The sequence below is a fragment of the Myxine glutinosa genome, chromosome 1, assembly GCF_964187855.1.
Source record: "Myxine glutinosa chromosome 1, kmMyxGlut1.1, whole genome shotgun sequence".
NCBI classification, from domain to species: Eukaryota; Metazoa; Chordata; class Myxini; order Myxiniformes; family Myxinidae; genus Myxine; species Myxine glutinosa.
Window position 1 is genome coordinate 408,542,451 of NC_136261.1, and position 26,882 is coordinate 408,569,332.

At 47.5% G+C, this 26,882-nt stretch overlaps 1 protein-coding gene across 1 annotated transcript in view; it reads right to left on the reverse strand.

Moving 5' to 3' along the window:
- Positions 1-26,882, reverse strand: part of LOC137417537 (fibulin-1) — a 185,830-nt gene that overhangs the window by 156,190 nt on the left and 2,758 nt on the right. The window contains exon 2 of the mRNA XM_068103466.2: positions 6,703-7,474. Within this exon, the coding sequence (XP_067959567.2) occupies positions 6,703-7,447 (745 nt within the window). The 5' untranslated portion in view covers positions 7,448-7,474. The remainder of the gene's footprint in view (positions 1-6,702; positions 7,475-26,882) is intronic.

A 26,882-nucleotide genomic window follows, 5' to 3' on the forward strand; every position in this document is an offset into this window, starting at 1 on the left:
TCCTAAACTCCCCCTTTGCCCCTCCCCTCCTAATCCCCCCCCCTTGCCCCTCCACTCCTGATCTCCCCCCTTGCCCTTCCCCTCCTAAACTCCCCCCTTGCCCCTCCCCTCCAATCTTCTGCCCCTCCCCTCCAATCTGCCCCTCCCCTCCAATCCTTCACTGTCTGCCCTCCAATCTGCCCTCCAATCAAACCTTTCATCCTCCTCATCCTTCCCTTTCTTGGAACTCTTCTGCAACATCTGACACACTATCAACTGCTCTCCCTACCTCCCCCTCTCATCCTTCATCTTACCCTACTCCTCCCCTCCCCTGTCCTGTACCCGATGCTCCCCCTCTCTCTTCATTAACGGTATGGACCTCAAACATCCGGGGCCTTCGCTCAAACCTGACTGATCTCTCCATACAGGTTGCTTCTGACAATCCAGACTTGATCTGCTTAACAGAGACTTTCCTCCTTCAAGATGTCTCTGATTCCTTAATATCTCTTCCTGGTTACTCCCTCCTCCGGTATGATAGACCTGAGCCTCGGCCTGGTGGTGGGGTGGCTATCTTTGTCAAAAACTCTCTTCGTCACTCTCCTTGCACTGCCCTCTTTCCTCCTCACCCGCAGGAGTACCTCTGGTTACGGCTTCCTCTCCGCTCCCACCTTTTGTTCATATGTGTTCTGTACCGTCCCCCAAACAGTGATGACTCCATCTACATTTCACTGTCTGACAACATGGACCAACTTCTATCCACTCATCCCAACTCTCTCTTCCTCATATGTGGTGACTTCAACTGTCATCATGCCACCTGGTTGGGTGTGGGTTCCTCTCTCACCAGTCATGGCACCTCAGCAAAGGACTTCTGTGACTCACTGGGATTGACACAATCGGTCAATTTCCCGACCCGGATCTCAGCCAATGGAGTATCTTCTCTTCTAGACCTGGTTATGACAAACTTCCCTGCTAATGTCTGCTGCTCTTCTTCTGCTCCAATCGGTTCTTCTGATCATGTGCTTGTCAAAATGGACATCTCTCTGGCCATTCTCAGAGAGCCTCCTCAGCGTCGACGAGTCTGGCATTTCACTCAGGCCGACTGGGACGGTCTTCAAGCAGCCATCAATCGTCTGGATTGGTCTCCCATCTCCACTGCCTCTGACATCAATTCTTCCTGGGAATTCTTCCAAAGCAAACTGATCTCTCTCATGCACAGATTTATCCCATCTCGCCTTCAATTGTCTTACCCTTCCTCCCGTCCATGGTACACTGAATCTTGTGGTGAGGCAGTTGCCCTGAAACAACTTGCCTTTGCCTCTTGGAAGGCTAATCCAACTGAAGGCAATCTCAGTTCCTTCCACCAAGCTCGGAACAAGTGTGTGTCTACCCTCAGGAGTGCCAGGAAGCACTATCTCTCCTCACTCAAGAATGAACTCTCAAACCTGTCTCCTTCCTCCAAATCCTGGTGGCGTCTGGTCAAATCCGTTTCTGGTGTTTGTTCCCCCTCCATCCCCTCCCTTACCTCAAATGGCCACACAGTTGACATCGCACGTGACAAAGCCGAATGCCTCAACTCTGTGTTCGCCTCAAAATCCTTAGTCCCAAACCCATCTCTCTCTGTTCCCACCTTTCCCAGTCGAACCCAACTGCTCCTGGACTCTGTGTCCTTCTCTCCTGACAAGGTGGAGGAGTTTTTGTCAAACCTCGACTCTGATTCTGCAACTGGACCAGACGGCATCAGCCTACGGGTCCTAAAATCCTGCTCTGCCGCTCTATCTCACCCTCTCTCTGTTCTTTTCACCCTATCTTTTGCTCAAGGTCATCTGCCAGCATCCTGGAAATCAGCTAACATTACCGCTTTACACAAAAAAGGTGCAAAAACAGATCCTTGCAACTACAGACCAATCAGCCTGCTCCCAATTATCAGCAAAGTCATGGAATCCATCATTGCTTCAGATATGAAATCTTTCCTCTTCTCCAATGGCTTGATCTCTGATCATCAATTTGGTTTCAGACCAGGTCACTCTACTCTGGACATGCTGCTTCTGCTGTCTCAACAATGGATGGAGGTCCTCAATGCCAAACAGGAAATCAGAGCTGTCTCCCTTGACATATCACGGGCCTTTGATACGGTCTGGCACCCAGCTCTGCTCACCAAACTCTCCTCCTATGGTATCCATGGAAATCTCCATGCATGGCTTGCGGACTTCCTCTCTGGTCATAGTCAACGTGTGGCCCTGAATGGATTTCTCTCATCTCCCCTTCCTGTTCAGGCTGGAGTTCCCCAAGGAAGTGTGCTGGGCCCTGTGCTTTTTCTGGTCTTTATCAATGATCTCTCCGACTCTCTGGAAAATCCTCTCTATCTCTTTGCTGATGACTCCACTCTCTGCCGCTCCATTCCTCTTCCCTCAGATCGGCAGTCTGCAGCCTCCTCACTCTCTGAAGACCTGGACAAAATCACAGACTGGTCAAACAAGTGGAACATGTCTTTCAATCCTGACAAATCTCACTCTCTTACTATGTCTCTCCGAAAAGACCGACTGGACAACCCTCCCATCTACTTTCTCAACAATCCTCTCCAAGAAGTTCTGTCGCTCAAGCTTTTGGGTCTCACTATCTGCCATGATCTTTCTTGGGAAAACCACATTTCCAAGCTGGCCTCCAAAGCCAGTCGCCGACTGGGCATCCTCCGTCGTGCGAACTCCTTCCTCGGCACACCTGAGCTCTTCACCACATACAAGGCTTTCATCCGCAGCTCAATGGAATACTGTTCTCCCCTATGGGCTGGTGCTCCTGCCTCACACCTGGCTCGGCTTCACGCTGTTGAATCCAAAGCTTTCAAAATCATTGGAATCTCCCGCGATGAAGCTATCTCTGAGGGCCTTTCACTCACTCACCGCAGGCAGGTAGGTGGTCTTTCTGTCTTCTACCGACTCCTCTCCGGCCTTGCTCCCCCAGCTCTCTCTGTGCTCTGTCCCCCAAATATTCCTACAGGTCGCACAAGATCTGCCAGCAACCCTCTGATGGTTAAACTGCCGAAATCTCGGCTCTCTGCTCACCTTCACTCTTTCATTCCTCTTTTCTCCCGCCTGTGGAACAAACTCCCACACTCCCTTCAATCCCTCTCCTCCCTCCAGGTCTTTAAAACAGCTGTTCACCACCATCTCTTATCTTCCCCCATCCATAACCTTGATATTTTCTACCCCCACTAATTCACCCCAGATCCACCTTGTTTGAAATTCAAACTTCTTTCCTGGAAATCCTGGCAGTGTCCATATGTTTATACCTCTCCCACCCCCCCCCCCCCCCTTCACATGCCTCCCCCCCAAAGCCCTCTCCCTCCCACAGATCTCTCGATGTCTCCATGTCTCTCGGTCCCTGCTCTCAAATGTTGTGTTTGTGTCCTTCCCCCTCTCTCCCCATCTTGTCTACCGCTCCCGATGTTATTTGTTTTATGTGTCTGTTTGTCTTTCTGTGTGATTAATGTTCGCTCTTACACGAGCCTCGATCTTGTATACAAAAAAAAAAAAAAAAAAAAAGTGAATGTACAAACATGTCATACTAGCGGCTCATTGATGTTTTTTTTGCATACGTATGTCCAGTTACTTTATGCATGGCTGGTGAAAGATGGGTTTTATAAATGAGTCAAGATAGCGGCTCGTGAATTTTTATTTTGTGTCCCTGAAAAATCGCGGATTCGTGGAACACGGCAGCGAATAGAAAAACAGGTCGCATTTTATCAACCGTGAATACACAGAACCCGCGAATATCGGAACCGCGACTAGTGGAACCGCGAGCAGCGGGGTCGGACTGTATAGATAAATATATATATATTTATTTTTATATTTATAATTATTTTTTTTAAACATGGGAACACACTGATCCTATGACATGACGCTGAAGTCATGTGCATAAATTATGCTGACACATCACCTCCAAACTATGAGGCACTTAAATCTTTGCAGACTGAGATTAAAGTCCCTATGGTCATGAATAAATGAAAGCAGAGTTGTCGATCCAGATTTCGCTCTTGTTTGAGCTCATCAGGACAACATACTGCTAAGTAGCTTATTCGCCACCACACTAAATTTGTTAATAAACACAGACGTCATGAAGTGACGGCCGTGTCCATCTCAGATGCTTATATCAAAGGACGCAGACTCAGTGTTAACGCAAACAAGAGGGAGAATTGCTTTGCATTACATGTCCACGACCAAGTTTCAGTTGAATATCAGTATTAAACACATCCCTTCATTTGGGCAGTGTATAATGCTGTGTTCGGTCCTGAAAATTATAATAAACTAGAAAGAGCAATCAGAGATTGCAGACCCTCGTCAGGATGCGTCTCCAGTGGTTTTTAAGGCTTTTGTGTTAAAACAAATATGGCGGCCGAACCACGTGACCGATGACGTCATCATTATTTTTTTCTCAACCAATTTATCCATAGATTATGCTCAAGAAATTTCATCTTGATCGGATGAAGTTTTGTACTTGTCGAATTATGACGTCATAATGGAGGCACCTATGACATCATCATTAACAGATGTTATTCCACATGGAGAGTTATTTACAATGAGCCATGTCTCAATTTTTTCTATTCAGTGCTTTTGGAGATATAGAGGGGCAATCTTTTTCGTTTTTTCCAAGATGGCGGTCAAAATACTTGACCTATGACGTCATAGATATCATTAAAAAATTACACAGGTGGAGTTGCACCTATGGTGAAAATTTCCTGTCAATCGGACCAACGGTTGCACAGAAAATGATATTTATTCTGTGCGGACAAACAGACAGATAAACAAACAAACGGTCTCAAATGCAATACCCTCTCCTCTGGCGAGGGTAAAAAAATAACCCGATGTACATACATGAAACAAAAACATTTGTGCGGCTTATGTGCATATATAATATGTTGTGGTTATACGTAGTGTTCAAAAAGTATCCGACCTTTATTTTTCGTGCGTAAAAAAAAAGAAGCTAGGGAGGCGTTGATTGGTGCACGTATGTAGGCGATCCTAATGCAAAATTCACGCGTGTGCATTAGGATTGCCTACATACGTGCACCAATCAACGCCTCCCTAGCTTCTTTTTTTTACGCACGAAAAATAAAGGTCGGATACTTTTTGAACACAGTAATATAGCTGGGATCATTACAATTGCACTGGGCCATGGACTAACACCCAGGCCTAAGGCCTGCCGATCTGTGCTGCTTCATGGCATAGCGGCGCATGATCTTAATTGGGGTGGAGTCAGGCCAGCTGTCTAGCCAATGGGTGCAAAGCAGTGGGGCAGAATCAGGACAGCTGCAATCTAACCCATGTATAATATGTGATATTTTCTAAGTTAAAAAAGGGCATAACTCCGTGAAAAATTGGGAAAACGCCCCAACACTCAAACTTGTTCTGTAACTTATCACAATAAAGCCATGTACCAAGTTTCCGTGGAATATGTCAAAGGGTATGGGAAAAAAGTCGAGGAAATCACAGGTGGACAAACAGACGGACGGACAAAGGAAGAGCAAACCCATAATCCCCTCCAGGTAGGGGACTAATAAGCCATGTTACATATCCAACTGCATCGGGGTTTGAGGTGACGGCAAGCCTTCAGGTGCTGTTGCCAAGTGATGTGACTGCGAGTGACTGTGGCGCCACTCCTCTCGTTGGTTTGCTTGGCCAAATTTTATGTTTGCAGGATCAATTAGTATTGTGGTGTATGTAATCCAATAAATTAACACACTGTGTACATATTTGTTTTGTTGTCAAAAACAGTCCAAAATCCTTCGATTCTTGGTGTTTTATCCTGAGAACCAGCAACCTTTCGGTCCCAAGTTTACGGGATTTTTCACTCACATTGGGTCATAGATCAGATATATGATTTTTCAGATAAGAATTTCAATTCAACAAATTATGGCTGGAATACCACTTCTCCGATGAAGTTATTGCTATTACCCGATATACCCCACAAAAACTTGGAGTTGATGCCAAGTTTCAATTTTTTTCGTTGAGCGGTTTTAGAGAAAACAATGTAATTTTTTCCCCCTTTAATCCAATATGGCTGCAATACCATGTGACCAATGACATCATAAATTTAATTCTTCACTCACGTCGGGTCATAGATCAGATATATGAAGTTTCACATTTTTCGGACGAGGATTTCAATTCAACCAGTTATGGCTACAATACCACTTCACTCATGACGCCATCGTTATCAGCCTATCTACCCCATGGGGAGTTGGTGACATATGCCAAGTTTCAATTATTTCTGTTGAGCAGTTTCGGAGAAAATTATGTCCCTTTTTTCCTTTTAACTCCATATGGCTGCCATACCATGTGACCCATGACGTCAGAGTTAGCAATAAAACATTCTCCATGGGGAGGCGCTTCTATGTTTAAAGTTTTGCGTCGATCAGCCAAGCGGTTGCAGAGAAAACCATTTCAAAGCGCAAATACATAGACGCAGACACACACACACACACAGAAAAGGCCAGACAGACAATACAATTGTCTCACATCCTCTTTGGGGCGACACTAATTATAGGAAACATTGCAGAATTCATTAAGCAATTTCCCATTGAAATGTCTCCAAAAATTGCAAAAAATTGGAATTTTTCCAAAACAGAAAAGCATTCCAAAACAGATATATGCGGTTTTGCATGAAAAAAAAAGTTAATATAGTGAAATACAATTAATTTTTGTTTTAAGTGAAAAAAACAAGTGAACCTACCTGAAGTTGTGAAAAACGCAGAGGATGCTGTGTTGGGCACCACATCGCTGGCCGAAGATTCAGTCGAAGATTCAGACACGGATGTGACATTCCTCGGAAGAACCCGCATCTTCATTTCGATCCCACCAGCGTTTGTGACGGTCACTTGTGAACTTATTATTGGAGTCGTGGAGAGATCTATTTTTGTGTCGTTCCCACAGTTGGACACGGTCTGGCATACCAGCCTTCCGCCGTTGGTCGGGCAACGACACAAGAGGCAGCCCGGGAGGCGCACCGCTCGACCACCGGGGAAGCTGCGCCCATGGTACACACAACCGCGCCGTAGGCAGACGGGGCACCCAGAGGACCTCACTCGTTCTATCCTAACGCAGTTGGGTTGAATGGTTGGGCATGTTGAGGTGGTGCTCAAATTGGTTGCAGGTCGACAGTTGAGGAGCCCCCCTCCAGAGGGGCATGAGCACTCTTCGCCAGCATAATGAAGCAAAGATGCTCCAGGAACGTGCTTGCCTGGATACCCGGTCGCCTCGCAGAATGCTCGGCGAGTCTTGGGACAGAGACAACCATGGAGCACACAGGTCGCACAGCAATAACCCGGTGCGTGGAAAGCCTTGATGCAGTTCCTCAGCGGTGGGCAAATTATTCCAGTGCATTCGAGTAGCTGTTGCTCGGATGTGTGTGTGATCCACAGAGCCATCAACGGCAGTACGGTGGCAGCAGAAAGGTATTTATACCTGTGCGTCTCCATTCGTGTCCCTCTTCCAGTGCTGGTAAACTGCAACATCAGCCAATGGGTCACAAGGATAATGCATTGCATGCTGGGTGGTTTGATGATGGCAATAGAGCAGCCATTGACTACACCTAAATACACAGAATGTATCTGGTCAATGCTGTCATCACCTGGATAAATGTTTCTCTGTATGACTTGCTGTGGACACATTCACGCACCTGTTGAGATAATTTGTCGAATGGAATAAGTTGCACTTCAATAAGGATTGAATATTTTGATGTGACTAATCTTACAACAACGACCTTCACTGGTCTTCTATCGTGAGTCTGAGGCCTTAAGGCATCGGTTAATTAAGGGTGTGTATGTTGGTTATGGGTAACTTGGGGTTAGTTTATTAGAAATTTGATCCATTTTGTTATTACCTCTGCAGCCGAAGATAAGTGGAGGTTGTGTGTGAACACGATATCTCAAAAGGTTGCGGACAGATTTGGAAGAAATATGGTGGGCAGGTTGGGTGTGTGAAAAGGAAGAATTGGTAAAATTTTGGTGAAGATCCAGATCAGAGAATTCTTAAAGTGATTCTTCACCGCTGAGTGATAATAAATAAATAAAAACCACCTTTAGAGGCCATTTTTCCCCGCAAGCGGGGGTTGGCCTTTTTCGGGCACCGTGGTTGTTGTTGTTTTTCGGTCCCCTTTTTGAAGCAATGTTTTACGGCCGGATGCCCTTCCTGCCACCAACCCTTTTTGTCTGGAAGGGGGGGGGGGAGGAGGGGAGACGAGGAGGGAGGGGGAGGGAAGGGGAAGCGGGGGGGGGGGGAGGGAGGGGGAAGTGGGAGAAGCGGGGTGGAACGGGGGAGGTGGGGCGAAGGAGGGGAGGCAGGAGAGGAAAGGGGTTCATCACCTTTTCCTTGAATATATGCAGGTGAATGTGGCGTTCATCACATTTCTGAGTTAAGTGTGATGCCGATCAGGAAGAAGAAGAAGCCTTACTACCAACTTCGTTCACTTCCGGAATTGTTTGATTTATTTGTGTTCAAATGTCTGGTGATTGTTTTGTATTTCTTTTTGCGAATGTGTACTTGTATATAACTGTCATTAATTAAAAAGGCTTCGGCACTATCGAGCGAAAAACGAACTTTTTTTTTTTCAATTTTTTTTTTTTGCCGAAAACACTCCCAGGCACTCACTGATGAACCTCTGAAAGTTTGACGAAGATCCGTTCAGCCATCTCTGAGAAAAATGGCGACACACACATACACACACACACACACACAACACACACACACACACACACACACACACACACACACACACACACACACACACACACACACACACACACCAACAGCTCTCTAATATAGTAGATACACTATAGATACATATATCTGTATAATATATGTGCAGTATCTGTGTTGTTTTGTCTGATACATATCCGATGTAAAGTTGCAAAGCTTCGGTGCTGCCAAAGCTGTTTAGGGGCAAAGGGCATGCAAGGTGGTTTGCCATCCCTCTCCCAGCAATAATTACGGCAGGAATATGGAACTTGGCCAGGCCGCCGGCGATAGTTGGCATAATCTTCGTGAAAGACACTGTCCGATCTTTTAACGACCACTAACTAATGCTGTCAGGCGGGAAAGCCCAGTTTAGCATATATCCAAGGGATGACACATACATTGATGAATTATCCTGCCTGTGGCGCACTTGGACGACAGTTTATAACTGGATCGGGATTCAAACCCAGGCTAGACGATTCAAGGCTAGACGATTCAGAGGCAAGTTTGCGTACCTCTAGGAAAGTCCATCAGTATGTATATATATATATATATATATATACTGTATATATGTCGCTATATATATAGTCGCTATATATATATATATATATATATATATATATATATATATATATATATATATATGCTATATCGCTATATATATATATATATATATATATATATATATATATATATATATATATATATATATATATATATATATATATATATATATATATGTCGCTATATATATATATATATATATATGTCGCTATATATATATATTGTTGCGGATATGGGATTTGGCCTCCATCCATATCCGCTTGTAAATATTCCCCTATTTCCCCAATACTCCCCAACTATCCCCAATCCCCCATTCCCTAGTCCCATTTTCTGTAAACAACACTCTGTAGAACCGACCTTCCCTATTTCCCCCATTAAATGTCGCATCCAGGTCCACCACATCTCACGTAGACAACTATAGGACATCTTGCTAGTTATTCTTAGTCTATGTCAGTTAAGGACTCGTTTCCATTAATTCTGACTCTTCGTTGCACCAGAATGTGATTGTATGGCACCGTTAGAAAGTTTAGGACCTCCCAATACCTCCCCGCAGCTCTTCCTCATGGAACTACAACCACAACAACAACAACAGCGGCGGCGGCGCGGGGAGTGTGCGTCCTCACTCCGGCTTGGTTAGCCGCCATTGAACATGTGCTCCGACGGGGTTACCACGCAGGGGCTCACTGTCAGCTCCTCGTCAAGGGCGGAGCCCGGTAACCCCCCGCACCCAATAAGAAGCAGCGGACCGATTCCATCTGGGGCGGAGCTAACGAGCCGAGGGCGTGTCACTCCCCGCTGGACATGCGCAGGAAGAGGGAGGTGACGTGAGATGCGCCTCAGCTTGGAGAAGAAAGGACGCCACCTCCAAGCGCTGAATACCTCCCCGCATCTCTGGACCGGACCGCGTTTGATTCTGCCCCTGAGCCAAGGTGCACCTTGAGCTATCGACTGCCTGCCCTTCCTTGCCATCAATCCCCGTGTAAGTCCGTCTTGTCCCGTTTGTCTGTAGTCTGTCGGGGATAGATAAGACTGTGTCTAAGTGCCCATCTTGCTGTGCTTTACCTCTTACCGTGTAATCTACCCGTTTCTGCATCACCAATATTATATCCTCCTCCGGAGGTCTTGAGAACTGTACCCCTTGTGTCGTTGCCTTAATCCCAGCCGTTGTGTCCTTTCCTTCATTGATTTAGCATAGCGCGATTTGGCCAACGTTCGAGTGGAATCGGGCGGGATAGGGTTCTAATCGGGGAGTACCTGTGCGGACGCGGTAATACCAAACCGCTCGGTAAACTAACATCTAAAACCGCGTCTGTAACAATTGGTTGTCAGGAGTTGGATTCGGACCTGGGACTAAATTTGTTAGGCCCAAATTTTGGAACACCAATTGTACTATTAGAGTAACAATTGGTGTCGAGGAGTGAGATTGGACCCGAAGCGCGTTTCACGCGCTCGAAATTATAACGGCGAAATTTGATTGTGTTTTACAAAAATAAAACCCGAATTTTGAAAGTCGCGCTATGGCAGATCAAGACGGCTGGGTTCCGGTAGAGGAGAGTGAGGCAGGTTCGATCCAGGACCAAATTGAGGGACAAGAGGAGAGCGAAGCAGTGAGGGTGGCAGGCTCGCAAAATAGCGTCGTCGCGCACGAGGTTACGGGCGCGCAAAATGGCGCCTCGCACATGGCCACGGCGACCGCGCCCGCGACCGTAGTAGCGCCACCGGTGGATTTGAACCTTTTTATGATGCAAATGAAGGCCCTTATGGAAAAGAATAGTGAGCAATTGGGAGACCAAATTAGAGGTTTGAAAAGCAGTATGGGACAAATGGGGAACCGGATGGATGCTCAGGGTGAGCGATTGGAGGGCCAAATGGGGTCCAATAGCGAGAAATTGAGGGAGGACATGGGGGCCAATAGCCAACGGTTAGAACAAAGGATGGGGTCCAATAGCGAGAAATTGAGGGAGGACATGGGGGCCCAGATCGGAGGGTTAGGGAGTAGAATAGAGGGATTAGACAATAGATTAGGGGAAATACAGGAGGGGTTAATGGGGGTAGAAAACAGAATGGCCGTTCAGGAGAATCAAATGGAAGGGATGCAAAAGGGGTTAGAGGGGTTAGAAAACAGTATGGAAGGCAAATTGAGGGACATGAGGGACCAAGCGGAAAGGGAAGTTAAACAAATGGGGCAGCAGATAGAGGGGGTCAGAATGGGGGTAGAAACTAAACTGGATGCTCACAGGGAGGAAATGGAGCAGATGAGGGTGGCATCTGGGCAGGAGATGCAAGTGATGGGAGAAGAGATCAGAAGAGGTGTGAGTGAGGAGGTCGGAGGAGTGCGCAAGGAGGTGAGGCACTGTAAGGAGCACATGGAGAAGGAGGTGAGAAAGGGGACTGTAAAGTTACAAGGGGGCATAGAGGACCTGACGCAGGAGGTGGAACAGCTGACGGTGGGACAGACGGAGTTAGTGGAGCAGGTACAAAGGAACACTGCGGTACTAGGAGGGTTAAAAGCGACACAGAAAGAACTAAAAGACGACTTGATAGCGACGAAGAGGGAATGTCAGATGGTACGTGAGGGACTGACAACGAGGTTGGACGAGGTGACAGAGGTAATGGAGACGAAGGACCGGCAGGTGAGGACGCACATGGAAACGGTCAAGGTAGCCTTAGAGGACGAACTTGAGGAGACGTACCGGGAAATAAAAGAGGTAAAGCAGAAATTAGAAGAAGTGGAAGAAGGGGTGAGTGAAATTAAGAAGCGACGGAGAGGGGATAAGAAAGAGATAAAAGAGGAGGTAAAAGAATTGGTCCAAAGTCTGTGTTTGGATCGTGATGATGTGCTCATTAACCGGATGAGGGATTCGCAGGTGATGGAGGAGAAGCGAAGAGGAAGAGGACCCGGTGTAAGTGGTGACTAATATGGTCGTGCGTATGATGCGCCAGGTGATTTAATGAGCTTGGGGGTCGAGATGGACCCGGGTGTTCGTGAGAGGCCGTTGGTGAAGTGTGCGACAGGTCTGGTGTGCGAAAAAGGAGGTGTGCGAGAAAGTCCGACTCTGGGGTGTGTGAGGAAAAAGTGCGTGCCAAGGAGTGAAGGTGCTGGCGAGAGTGAGTCGGTCGTAGCGCGTGTGCGAGGGAGCACATGGAAGCGCGGTGTGGTAAGTGTTACAGAGGGTGTGACGGGAGAGTGTGCGCAAGAGTGTGCGCGAGAAAGGTGTGTGACGGACAGGTGCATGGGGAAAGAGTGCGCTGTCAAAGGCAAGGAAGAATGCACGCCTGTGGTGAGTGTTACAGAGGGTGTGACGGGAGAGTGTGCGCAAGAGTGTGCGCGAGAAAGGTGTGTAACGGACAGGTGCATGAGGAAAGAGTGCGCTGTCGGGAGTAAGGGTGAGTGCGTTGTCACGAGTGGTGGGTGAGAGTAGTGAGAGTGACAAGGAGCGTGAGTTGGTTGTGACAGGTGAGCGAGGATGTACACCTGGAATGGAAGGATGCACACCTGGAATGGTAGAGCGTGAGTGGGAATGCACGCTGGAATTGGTAGTGAGGCACGTGGTTGGGTGTGCGAGTGAGAGCACACCTGTGATTGTCACAGAGGAGGTGACCGAGGAGGGGGCGCGAAGAGGTGTGTTGGTGAGGTGTGCGAGCGGCGAATGTGTGCCAAGGTGTTCGGTGGTCAGGTGTGTGACCAAGTCGGTGAGCGGAATGAGTGTACCGAGGTGTGTAAGAAAAGGTACGACGAGGAGCATGGAAACGGCTGCACGTATGAGCAAGAAAGGGGTAGCGTATGCATGTAAGCGTGCAGGTGAAGCATCGACGGTAACCGGGTTAGAGGTTAGAACGACTTATAGCCGACTCGGGCCCTCGGTGCGTGCCGGGCTTCGCGTGCCGCGAGAACCAGCGGGATCCGAACCACGGCGGTTTCGAAAGAACCGCCGTACGCGATCCACGCTGTGCCTCGCTTGGAACGGCCGCGTCCGGGCTCCAGTAGGCGGAGCGGGCAGCCCGATAGGAAGGGTCGTCATGGCGACCACTTCTTATTGAGACGTGCCGGCAGGTCGAGATCGGGACATTGGATGGCTCCACGCCGAGGTGGTGCGTGGGTTCTCGGCCCGGGTAAGCCCCCGTCCCTGCACCGAGTGCCGGACGCATCCAGCCGCTGGCACCAAACAACCCGCGTTCATTGCTCGGCTGTACGAAGCCGAGCTTTAGAAGTAAATTGGCGCACCGAGAGGCATTAGTAAGTAGACTGTGTGATGAGGTTAGTGTTTGCCCCGAAATTAGAAAAAGACAAAATTTGATGATTGGCAAAGGATTGGCAGTAATGATTGGCAGATGATGAGTAGTGATTGGCAAATTTTTGATTTGTTGAAATTTGATGTGCAAAATTGGTAGTGGGAGATGCCCGATGTGGTGGGATGGCAACTCTGTCATCCCTCACAAAAGGGGGGCAAATGCGCTATAGATTATGGGGTGTATGGCAGTGAAAACTAGCCCGGGTGGGTTAGGATATATCGTGTGAAGGGCCCTAGAAGATGACATTAGGTAACGTTAAGTTTAGTTAGTGACTGATACCTGTAGTGGGGACGCAGGTAGTTTAGTGTGGATGATAATGACGTGGGAGCGCAATAGTTTAAAGGGACGACTGGGAAGCGCAAGTTTCAGAGGGGAGTAGTTAGATGAGATGATGCTGTGTGAGAACTGGACAGGTGTGTGGAGCAGTGTGGAGCAGTGTATGAGTAGTGAGTGTTGTGGATCAGCGCGAATGCGCTTGGGGAGAGAAGGGTGCAGGTGGCACCAGGTGTGAGAGCACAGGTGTGCAAGTACAGGTGTGTGGAATACATGGAGTAAGTGGTACGGAGTGGTGTGCATGGTGCGAAGGTGTGGATGGGGGAAGAGTGGACCCCTTTCACGAGTACCCGGGGCGGGTAGTGTAAGTGTTAGGTAGAGGGTATAGGTAAATTGTGGTTGGATATTGGCATTTGTGGTGCGGTTGCAGAATGGTATTGTGGATGGGTGCATTAGTGTTGTGGAAATGGCTGGGCGTGTAGCCTGTTAGTGTGTGTAGTTGGTTTGGGCACTCCACCACTGTGAGGATGTCGGCCAGGTGAGGCCGCAGGTGGGCTCTGGGAGCCGTTAGTGTCAGTGGGTGCCTGAGGATCCCGGGTGTGGATCGGGCAGCCCGTGCCAGAGAGGGCACTGAGGGGGTGAGAGTGCGAGAGGGCCTTCCCCAGTTAGTTAGGTTAGGGTGAGGAGCAGGTAAGCTCGGGTGGCAACTACAGTGGTGGAGGTGTGCAGGTGGGTATACCTGCTGGGAGAGCTACACGTCACAGCCCAGAAATTGTGCGAGAGCACCGAGTGTTGAATCGGGGGAGTGAGACCCCAAATTGAGAAGCACCACAGTTTGGTCAATGGGAATTGGTTTTTAGAACCCATAGTGTAAGTTGGCCAATGGATTGGCAGGGAAAGACCCCGGGTAATGTAAAGTTGTTAAAGTCATTTAGGAAATAGTTAGGATTGACGAACCTGTCGCACCATACGCAGCCACTTACCTGAGGTGATGATGATGACTCCACACCTGTGTTCCTTTGTTCTGTGTTGCAGGAAATAAGAATTGCTGTTTGGATTTGTGAGACGCATCACGACGTGGATAAGACATTGGGGTGATTCCATCTCTCCCTCCTTAGGAGGGACTGATGATGAATTGGTGATGGCAAATTTTGATGTTGAGTTGGAGATGGCAAATTTTGATGAGAGTTGGAAATGGCAAATTTGATTGGTTAGGAGGGAGAGAAGACGAATTTGGTTTATGGGAGGAACGGGGAAGACAGTAGGGACGTTTGTTGATGTGTAAAGTAGATGTTTATGGGTAGTGTTGTGTTTTGTGGATACAGTAAGGGGTAAGGGAGGGGCAATGTAGGTTACCTGGTGGGGGGGGGGGGGCGTACGGTAGGAACGTACCTGTCTCACCTGGTTCCCATGTGCCCCCCAGTGTGCAATTACCTTATATTGCATGCACTTTTACGCCCTTACCACCTTACTCACTTGTCTTCTTTTTTTGTCTCCCACCTCCGAGGATCTGGCTTTGGGGCAGAGAGAGAGGAGAGAGAGGTGCTGGCTCCGCAGTTGTGGGCCTGTACTTTCGCTGCTTGCTGCCTGGATCGATACACCATATGGACCGCAATTTATTGTGGCCGCCACACCATGGACCGCAGTTCTTTTGCGGCCAAGCACCACCCGTTGATGGACCTCTGGGTCAACGTGGCACCTATGCCATACAGGTGAACCACTTATAGTTGGCCCCCCTGACGGCCACAATTTAGAAATGGACAGCGGTTGGCGCCTTTCTTTATTTTTGAAGGAAGCCAGAACACCAAGTGGGCTCCAAGGCAAGACCAGCGGCAGAACATCGGCCGGCTGCGACACCACCGGTGACTATGAACATTTATTGGTGCACCGGATGGTGCTGACTGTGTTATGGGGTGGTGCTTTTGGTGCTTGGATGGGGTGCTCTGCACATTATTAAAGGCCGTAAGGCCACAGGGCACTCGTGGGTTGGTGTATCGATGCTGGCATGCGTGCTCTCTCTATGCATAACATCTGCATGTGTTCCTCAAAGAACAGGTCCTGGATCGTAGTGTAAATATCAGTGTAGTCTTGTATAAATGATGCTCCCTACCGGCTGTATGTTTAGTTTGAGGATTCTTTCCGCGATTCGGTTATCCTGTGGGTGTGTTTCTGTGAGGAGAAGGGTGCAACGTCGCAGGGGACATATTTACTCATTTTGTGAACATCTGTAAAACTGTCGCACTCAGGGTTGAGTTAATAGTAGAGGGAACTACATCTGAGTGCCACACTAACGTAGGTAAAGATTTATCGGGTCGGGACGCCCCGAGGTAGAGAAGGGTGCAATGTTGCGGATATGGGATTTGGCCTCCATCCATATCCGCTTGTAAATATTCCCCTATTTCCCCAATACTCCCCAACTATCCCCAATCCCCCATTCCCTAGTCCCATTTTCTGTAAACAACACTCTGTAGAACCGACCTTCCCCTATTTCCCCATTAAATGTCGCATCCAGGTCCACCACATCTCACGTAGACAACTATAGGACATCTTGCTAGTTATTCTTAGTCTATGTCAGTTAAGGACTCGTTTCCATTAATTCTGACTCTTCGTTGCACCAGAATGTCGATTGTATGGCACCGTTAGAAAGTTTAGGACCTCCCAATACCTCCCTGCAGCTCTTCCTCATGGAACTACAACCACAACAACAACAGCGGCGGCGGCGCGGGGAGTGTGCGTCCTCACTCCGGCTTGGTTAGCCGCCATTGAACATGTGCTCCGACGGGGTTACCACGCAGGGGCTCACTGTCAGCTCCTCGTCAAGGGCGGAGCCCGGTAACCCCCCGCACCCAATAAGAAGTGGCGGACCGATTCCATCTGGGGCGGAGCTAACGAGCCGAGGGCGTGTCACTCCCCGCTGGACATGCGCAGGAAGAGGGAGGTGACGTGAGATGCGCCTCAGCTTGGAGAAGAAAGGACGCCACCTCCAAGCGCTGAATACCTCCCCGCATCTCTGGACCGGACCGCGTTTGATTCTGCCCCTGAGCCAAGGTGCACCTTGAGCTATCGACTGCCTGCCCTTCCTTGCCATCAATCCCCGTGTAAGTCCGTCTTGTCCCGTTTGTCTGTAGTCTGTCAGGGATAGATAAGACTGTGTCTAAGTGCCCATCTTGCTGTGCTTTACCTCTTACCGTGTAATCTACCCATTTCTCTGCATCACCAATATTATATCCTCCTCCGGAGGTCTTGAGAACTGTACCCCCTTGTGTCGTTGCCTTAATCCCAGCCGTTGTGTCCTTTCCTTCATTGATTTAGCATAGCGCGATTTGGCCAACGTTCGAGTGGAATCGGGCGGGATAGGGTTCTAATCGGGGAGTACCTGTGCGGACGCGGTAATACCAAACCGCTCGGTAAACTAACATCTAAAACCGCGTCTGTAACAATATATATATGTCGATATATATATATATATATATATGTCGATATATATAATATATATGTCGCTATATATATATATATATATATGTCGATATATATAATATATATGTCGCTATATATATATATATATATATATGTCGATATATATATATATATATATATATATATTATATATATTTATATATATATATAATAATATATATATTTATATATATATATATATATATATATATATATATATATATCGACATATATATATATATATATATATATATCGACATATATATATATATCGACATATATATATATATATCGACATATATATATATATCGACATATATATATATATATCGACATATATATATATATATATATATATATATATATATATTATATATATATATATATATATATATATATATCGACATATATATATATATAAATAAATAATTATTTAAATGAACAGGATTATAAATAACCAATTTATATATGTGGGAAAATTACACGCCCAGACCGGGAATCGAACCTAGGTCCTCTGGTGAGCCGTACTGCCATTCTGAGCTATCTGGGCGACCCCCAACCACTGACCACACTTATCCAACCAAGATATTCTAGTTTTGTATTTATTAATTAATTTTCTGAAATTTGTAGAATTTGTAGAATTTTCAGAAATTTGTGCAATTTGTTTTTCACTTGGAAGTTGTGGGTTACAATGTGTAAACAAGAATTGCAGACCCTCGCCAGGACGTGTTTTCAGTGTTTTTTAAGGCTTTTGTGTTAAAACAAATATGGCGGCCGAACCACGTGACCGATGACGTCATAATTATCACTTTAAAATTATACGGGAGGCGGTGCACATATGGTGAAAATTCCCTGTCAATCGGACCAACGGTTGCAGAGAAAATCATATTTATTCTGTGCAGACAAACAGACAAAAACAGACAGACAAATGAAAAATCACTCATAGAGCGACACTTGGCAAAAGAGAACAATGTAGAATGGCATTCGGTAGACATCCTTTTGACTTCATAAATAATTATAGTTGAATTATGTGACCTGACATGCAAATCTTCTTCAAATTAAGTTATTCGGATGAAAATTGTCAATTTTAGAAATTTGGCCTGTGTTAACCTTTTGGCCAATGCTGATCTGAAAAATAGTTGGTGGTTGAATTCCGTAAGCTGATATGCAAATCCTATTCAGATTTCAAGTCAATCGGATGAAAATTGAGGGTTTTAGAAATTTGAAAAGGTTGTTGACCTTTGGCCTATGTTGACCTTTTGGCCCATGGTGATCTCAAAAATAGTTGGTGGTTGAATTCAGTTAGCCGATATGTAAATCCTTTTCAAATTTCAAGTCAATTGGATGAAAATTGTGGAATTTAGAAATTCGGAAAAAGGTGGTTGACCTTTGGCCTATATTGACCTCAAAAATATATAGGATTTTCTCAGACCACGAACTCTACCATTTGGTGAAGTTTCGTGAAGATCGGTTTAAAATTGTGACCTGTAGGTAAGTATAAGTGAGCAGACAGACAAACACACAAACCAGAGTGATCAACATACTTGTCAAAAATTTTTTTTTTGCCAAGTAACAAATAGACAGACAAACGGACTCAAATGCAATACCCTCTCCCCTGGCGCGGGTAATAGAGGTGGAAAAAAATAAATCTGATTTAATGTGATTTAATTCCAGGCAATAAGGCAACGAAAGGTGAAAATTTTGAAAGGGGTTGCAGACTTTCTTTAGACACTTATATTTATATATATATATATATAAATACTGTATATATAATTATTTATTAATTATATATATATATATATACTGTATATGTATAAACTGTATATATATTTATTTATTTATTTTATATATATATATATATGTATAAACTGTATATATATTTATTTATTTATTTTATATATATATATATATGTATAAACTGTATATATATTTATTTATTAATTATATATATATACATATATGTATAAACTGTATATATATTTATTTATTAATTATATATATATATGTATAAACTGTATATATATTTATTTATTAATTATATATATATATGTATAAACTGTATATATATTTATTTATTAATTATATATATACAGTATATATGTATAAACTGTATATATATTTATTTAATATATATATATATATATATACATATATATACGTATATATATATATATATATATATATATATATATATATATATATATATATATATATATATATATATATATATAGATAGATAGATGGATATATATATATATATATATATATATATATATATATATATATATATACTAGCAGAAGTACCCGGCATTGCCGGGCGGGGGAGGAGGAGGGGAGGGGGAAGAGGAGGGGAGGGGAATGGGGGGGAGGGGGGAGGAGGAGGGGAGGGAGGAGAACAGGGGGGAGGGGGAAGGGGGGGAGGGGGAGGGGGGAGGGGAAGGGGGGAGGGGAAGGGGGGGAGGGGAAGGGGGGAGGGGAAGGGGGGGAGGGGAGGGTGTGGGGGTGCCCGGGGGAAGAAGGGCCCCTCCCCACTCCCCCTTCCCCTCCCCCCCTTCACCTCCCCCCTCCCCCCCTCCCCCCCCGTTCCCCTCCCCTCCTCTTCCCCCTCCCCCTCCCCTCCTCCTCCCCCTTAACACCAGGGGGGTTGACTCAGCCTGTCATCCTACCGAGGTCGGCAAATTGAGGACCAGTTCACTGGTAATTCCCTGTGTGCCGCAAGAGGCGCCTAACAGGGTTGGCGGCACGAACCCGGAAGTCGGAACTCATTGTCGTCAAATAAATGTAGCATGTATGTTTCACTCTCTGTCACATGCCGTTGGTCCCATGTCAATCGGATGAAGTTGAAAAATTAACATTACGAAGTTTCTCTGGGACGTACTGATTCCGAATAATGAAGTTGAAAAATTAACATTACGAAGTTTCTCTGGGACGTACTGATTCCGAATAATGAAGTTGAAAAATTAACGTTCCGAAATACGCTAACAGAAGCGCTGGCGCTGCGAAGCGCTAGAGGGAGCGCTGCGATCCCTCCCTTCGATTCCCTCCCTCTTCTGCTAGCGCTTCTGCGCTAATACGCTAATTTTAAAACCCGAAGTTTTTTAAAATTTAAGGTGTGCTGTAGTTGCTCTGAGACGTACTGATTCCGAATATGCCTTTGGTTTTTCTCTGCGATGAGTAGTTCTCGAGTTATAAGAGGACAAACAAACATACTTTACTGCTTTATATATACTAGGGCATGCCCGTACTATATATTGTTACAGACGTGGCTTGGATGTTATTTACCGAGCGGTTTTATGGTATGACCACGTCTGCACAAGTTACCCGATTGTGCCCGAACGTTGACTAATCGCGCTATGCTAGACCAATGAAGGAAAAAGAAGACACCTGGCTGGATCACAATAACACAATACGACACCAGGGGTTCAGTTCTCAAGACCTCCGGAGGAGGTTATATTAAGGCGGAAGGTTAGATTACAGGGACAAGAGGGAAACATAGGAAGACAAGCACTTAGACACACTCTTATATTAACCCCGGACAGACGACAGATAAACGGGACAAAATGCTGACTCACACGGGGATTGATGGCAAGGAAAGGCAGGCAGTCGATGGCTCAAGGTGCACTCTTGGCTCAAGGCAGAATCGACTCGGTCCGGTCCAGAGATGCGGGGAGGTATCGTCGCGCTGGGGGTGGCGGTGGCTTCTCTCTCCAGTCTCCAAGCTGAGGCGCATCTCACGTCACATCCGGCGCGTGGCCGCGTATATCCGGCGGGGAGTGACACGCCCTCGGCTCGTTAGCTCCGCCTCGTGGAATCGGCACGTTGCTTCTCATTGGGTGCGTGCGGGGGGTTTACCAGGCTCCGCCCTTGATGAGGAGCTGACAAGGAGCCCCTTCGTGGTAACCCCGTGGAGCGCATGGTCTGGAGCTAATCGAGCCGGTGTGAGGACGCATCCTCCCCCGCTCCGCCGCCATCTCCTCTGTTGTTGTTGTAATTGTTGGGGAGGAAGATGGAAGGAGGTATGGGAAAGGTCCTAAACTCACTACTGATGCCATATAATCACATTCTGGTGCAACGAAGAGTCATAATTAATGGAGACGAGGCCTTAACTGACATAGATTAAGAATAACTAGGAAGATGTCCGAAAGTTGTCTACGTGTGGTGCGGTGGACCTGGGCACGACATTTAATGGGGGAATAAGGGGAAGGTCGGCTCTACTGATTGTTATTTACATGCAATGGGACTAGGGAATGGGGGATTGGGGAAAGTTGGGGAGTATTGGAGAAAATAGGGGAATATTTACAAGCGGATATGGAGGCCAAATTCCATATTCGCAACATTGCACCCTTCTCTACCCTCGGGGCGTCCCGACCCGATAAATTTTTACCTACTTTAGTGTGGCACGCAATGTAGTTCCCTCTACTATTAACTCTACCCTGAGTGCGACAGTTTTACAGATATTCACAAATGAGTAAATATGTCCCCCTGCGACGTTGCACCCTTCTCCTCACAGAAACACACCCACAAGATAACCGAATCCGGAAAGAATTCTCAAACTACACATACAGCCAGTAGGGAGCATTATTTACACGACTACGCTGCTATTTACACTACGATCCAGGACCTGTTTTTGGAGGGACACATGCAGATGTTATGCATAGAGAGAGCGCGCTTGCCAGCATCGATACACCAACCCACGAGTGCTCTGTGGCCGACGGCCTTTAATAACGTGCAGAGCACCCTTTCCCAGCATCAAAAGCACCACCCCACCACCAATCGGTGCAGTCACCATTGTTCAATGAATAAAAATAACTTCAACAACCCCTAACCCTGCAGGTGTCTCTTGCTCTTCGTGTGGTGCACTTGGCCTTCTGGCTTCTTTCAAAAATAAAGAAAGGCGCCAACCGCGTCCATTTCTGTATTGTGGCCTTCAGTGGTGTCAACTAAAAGTGGTTCACCTGTATGGCATAGGTGCCACGTTGACCCATAGGTCCATCCACGGGTGGTGCTTGGCCGCAAAAGAACTACGGTCCATTGTGGGTGGCCACCAACATTGCGGTCCATATGGTGTATCGATCCAGGCAGCAAGCAGCGAAAGTGCAGGCCCACAACTGCGTAGCCAGCACCTCTCTCTCCTCTCTCTCTACCCCAAAGCCAGATCCTCGGAGGTGGGAGACAAAAGAAGAAGACAAGTGAGTAAGGTGGTAAGGGCGCAAAAGTGCACGCAATGCAAGGTAATGCACACTGGGGGCACATGGGAACCAGGTGAGACAGGTACGTTCCTATCGTACGCCCCCCCCCCCCCCCACCAGGTAACCTACATGGCCCCTCCCTTACCCCTTACTGTATCCACAAAACACAACACTACCCATAAACATCTACTTTACAAATCAACAAACATCCCTACTGTCTTCCCCGTTCCTCCCATATACCAAATTCGTCTTCTCTCCCTCCTAACCAATCAAATTTGCCATTTTCAACTCTCATCAAAATTTGCCATCTCCAACTCAACATCATAATTTGCCATCTCCAACTCATCATCAGTCCCTCCTAAGGAGGGAGAGATGGAATCACCCCAATGTCTCATCCACGTCGTGATGCGTCTCACCAACCCACACAGCAATTCATCTCCTGCAACAAACAAAGAAAACACAGGTGTGGAGTCATCATCATCACCACAGGTAAGTGGCTGCGTATGGTGCGACAGGTTCATCAATCCTAACTATTTCCTAAATGACTTTAACAACTTTACACTACCCGGGGTCTTCCTCCGGCCAAACCATTGGCCCTCTTACACTATGGGTTCTAAAACCAATTCCCATTGGCCAAACTGTGGTGCTTTTCAATTTGGGGTCTCACTCCCCCGATTCATCTCCCGGTGCCCTCGTACAATTTCTGGGCTGCGACGTGTACCTCTCCCAGTGGGTCTACCCACCTGCACACCTCCACCACTGCAGTTGCCTCCGAGCTTACCTGCTCCTTACCCTAACCTAACTACCAGGGGAAGGCCCTCTGGCTCTCTCCCCACTCCGTGCCCTCTCTGGCACTGGGCTGCCCGATCCACACCCGGGATCCTCAGGCACCCACTCACAACTACCGGCTCCCAGAGCCCACCTGCGGCCTCACCTGGCCGACATCCTCACAGTGGTGGAGTGCCCAACCAACTACACACACTAACAGGCTACACGCCCAGCCATTTCCACAACACTAATGCACCCATCCACAACACCATTCTGCAACCGCACCACAAATGCCAATATCCAACCACAATTTACCTGCACCCTCTACCTAACACTTACACTACCCGCCCCGGGTACTCGTGAAAGGGGTCCACTCTTCCCCCATCCACACCTTCGCACCATGCACACCACTCCGTACCACTCACTCCAACTCTCTCCACACACCTGTACCTGCACACCTGTGCTCTCACACCTGGTGCCACCTGCACCCTTCTCTCCCCAAGCGCATTCGCGCTGATCCACAACACTCACTACTCATACACTGCTCCACCCACCTGTCCAGTTGCACACCTGTGCAATCACACCTGTACAATCCTCACACACACGGCATCATCTCAGCTAACTACTCCCTTCTGAAACTTGCGCTTCCCAGTCGTCCCTTTAAACTATTGCGCTCCCTCGTCATTATCATCCATACTAATCTACCTGCGTCCCCACTACAGGTGTCAGTCACTAACTAAACTTAACGTTACCTACTGTCATCTTCGCTAGATCCCTATCAATATCCTAACCCACCCGGGCTAGTTTTCACTGCCATACACCCCATAAACTATTGCTCCTTTGCCCCCACCATGGGAAGGGTGGCAGGGATGCCATCCCACCACATCGGGGGTCTCTCACTACCAATTTTGCACATCAAATTTCAACAAATTAAAAATTTGCCAATCACTGCCCATCATCTGCCAATCACTACTGCCAATCCCTTGCCAATCATCAAATTTTGTTTTTCTCTAATTTTGGGTCCAAAACACTAACCTCATCACCCAGTCGACTCACTAATACCTCTCGGTGCGCCAATTCCTGTCCAAAGCCCGGCTTCGTAAAGCCAAGCAATGGATGCTGGTTGTTTTGTGCCAGCGGCTGGATGCGTCCGGCATTCGGGGCAGGGACGGGGGCTTACCCGGGCCGAGATCCCACGCACCACCTCGGCGTGGAGCCATCCAATGTCCCGATCTCGACCTGCCGGCACGTCTCAACAAAACGTGGTCGCCATAACGACCCTTTCTATCGGGCCGCCCGCTCCGCCTAGTGGAGCCTGGACGCGGCCGTTCAAAGCGAGGCCCGGCACGCACCGAGGGCCCGATTCGGCTATAAGTCGTTCTAAACTCTACCCCGTCTAACGTCGATGCTTCACCTGGACGCTTACACCCCGCAGCCCGTTCCTTGCTCACACATCCAGCCGTGCCCATGCTCCTCGTACCTTTCCTTACACACCCAGGTACACCCATTCCACTCACAGCCTTGGTCACACACCTGACCACCGAACACTTTGGCACACATTCGTTGCTCGCACACCTCACCAATACACCGCTTCGCGCCCCCTCCTCGGTTACCTCCTCTGTGACAATCACAGGTGTGCTCTCATTCGCACACCCAACCACGTGCCTCACCACCAACTCCAGCGTGCATTCCCACTCACGCTCTACCATTCCAGGTGTGCATCCTTCCATCCCAGGTGTACATCCTCGCTCACCCGTCACAACTAACTCACTCTCCTTGTCACTCTCACTACTTTCACCTCCATTCCTGACAGCGCACTCACCCTTACTCTTGACAGCGCACTCTTTCCTCGTGCACCTGCCCGTCACACACCTTTCTCGCGCACACTCTCCCGTTACACCCTCTGTAACACTCACCACAGGTGGACACTCTTCCTTACTTCTGACAGCGCACTCTTTCCTCATGCACCTGTCCGTCACACACCTTTCTCGCGCACACTCTTGCGCACACTCTCCCGTCACACCCTCTGTAACACTCACCACCCCGCGCTTCCATGTGCTCCCTCGCACACACGCTACGACCGACTCACTCTCGCCAGCACCCTCACTCCTTGGCACGCACTTTTTCCTCACACACCCCAGAGTCGGACTTTCTCGCACACCTCCTCTTTCGCACACCAGACCTGTCGCACACTTCACCAACGGCCTCTCACGAACACCCGGGTCCATCTCGACCCCCAAGCTTATTAAATCCCCTGGCGCATCATACGCACGACCATATTGGTCACCACTTACACCGGGTCCTCTTCCTCTTCGCTTCTCCTCCATCACCTGCGAATCCCTCATCCGGTTAATGAGCACATCATCACGATCCAAACACAGACTTTGGACCAATTCTTTTATCTCCTCCTTTATCTCCTTCTTATCCCCTCTCCGTCGCTTCTTAATTTCACTCATCCCTTCTTCCACTTCTTCTAATTTGTGCTTCACCTCTTTTATTCCCCGGTACGTCTCCTCAAGCTCGTCCTCCAAGGCTACCTTGACCGTTTCCATGTGCGTCCTCACCTGCCGGTCCTTCGTCTCCATAACCTCTATCACTTCGTCCAACCTCGTTGTCAGTCCCTCACGTACCATCTGACATTCCCTCTTCGTCGCTCCCAAGTCATCTTTTAGTTCTTTCTGTGTCGCCTTTAAACCTCCTAATACCGCAGTGTTCCTTTGAACCTGCTCCACTAACTCCGTCTGTCCCACCGTCAGCTGCTCCACCTCCTGCGTCAGGTCCTCTATGCCCCCTTGTAACTTTACAGTCCCCTTTCTCACCTCCTTTTCCATGTGCTCCTCACAGTGCCTCACCTCCTCGCGCACTCCTCCGACCTCCTCACTCACTCCTCTTCTGATCTCCTCTCCCATCACTTGCATCTCCTGCCCAGATGCCACCCTCATCTGCTCCATTTCCTCCCTGTGAGCATCCAGTTTGGTTTCTACCCCCATTCTGACCCCCTCTATCTGCTGCTCCATTTGTTTAACTTCCCTTTCCGCTTGGTCCCTCATGTCCCTCAATTTGCCTTCCATACTGTTTTCTAACCCCTCTAACCCATTTTTCACTCCCTCTATCTGATTCTCCTGGGCAGCCATTCTATTTTCTACCCCCATTAACCCATTTTTCACTTCTTTTATCCCGTTGTCTAACCCCTCAAAATTATTGTCTAACTTCCCAATTTTCTTGTCTAACTCCTCAAAGTTATTGTCTAACTTCTCACCGGTACCCCTCGCTTCGTCCCTCATTACCCCCATTTGGTTTCCCATTACCCCCATTTGGTTTCCCAAGTCATTCCTTAGGTCTTCAATTGTCTGGACCATGAGCGCCTTTATTTGTTCCATAAATAGGCCCCAATCCATCGGCGGCGCTGCTACGGTCGCGGGCGCGGTGACCAGCGAGGCGCCATTTTGTGCGTTTGCTACCCTCGCTGCTTCGCTCTCATGTCCCTCATGTCCCTCAATTTGGTCCTGGACCGACCCTGCTTCACTCTCCCCTACCGGACCCCAGCCGTCTTGATCCGCCATAGCGCGACTTGCAAAATTCGAGTTTCGTAAAACAAAACAAATTTCGGCCGCTCCAAATTTTGACCAAATTTTTT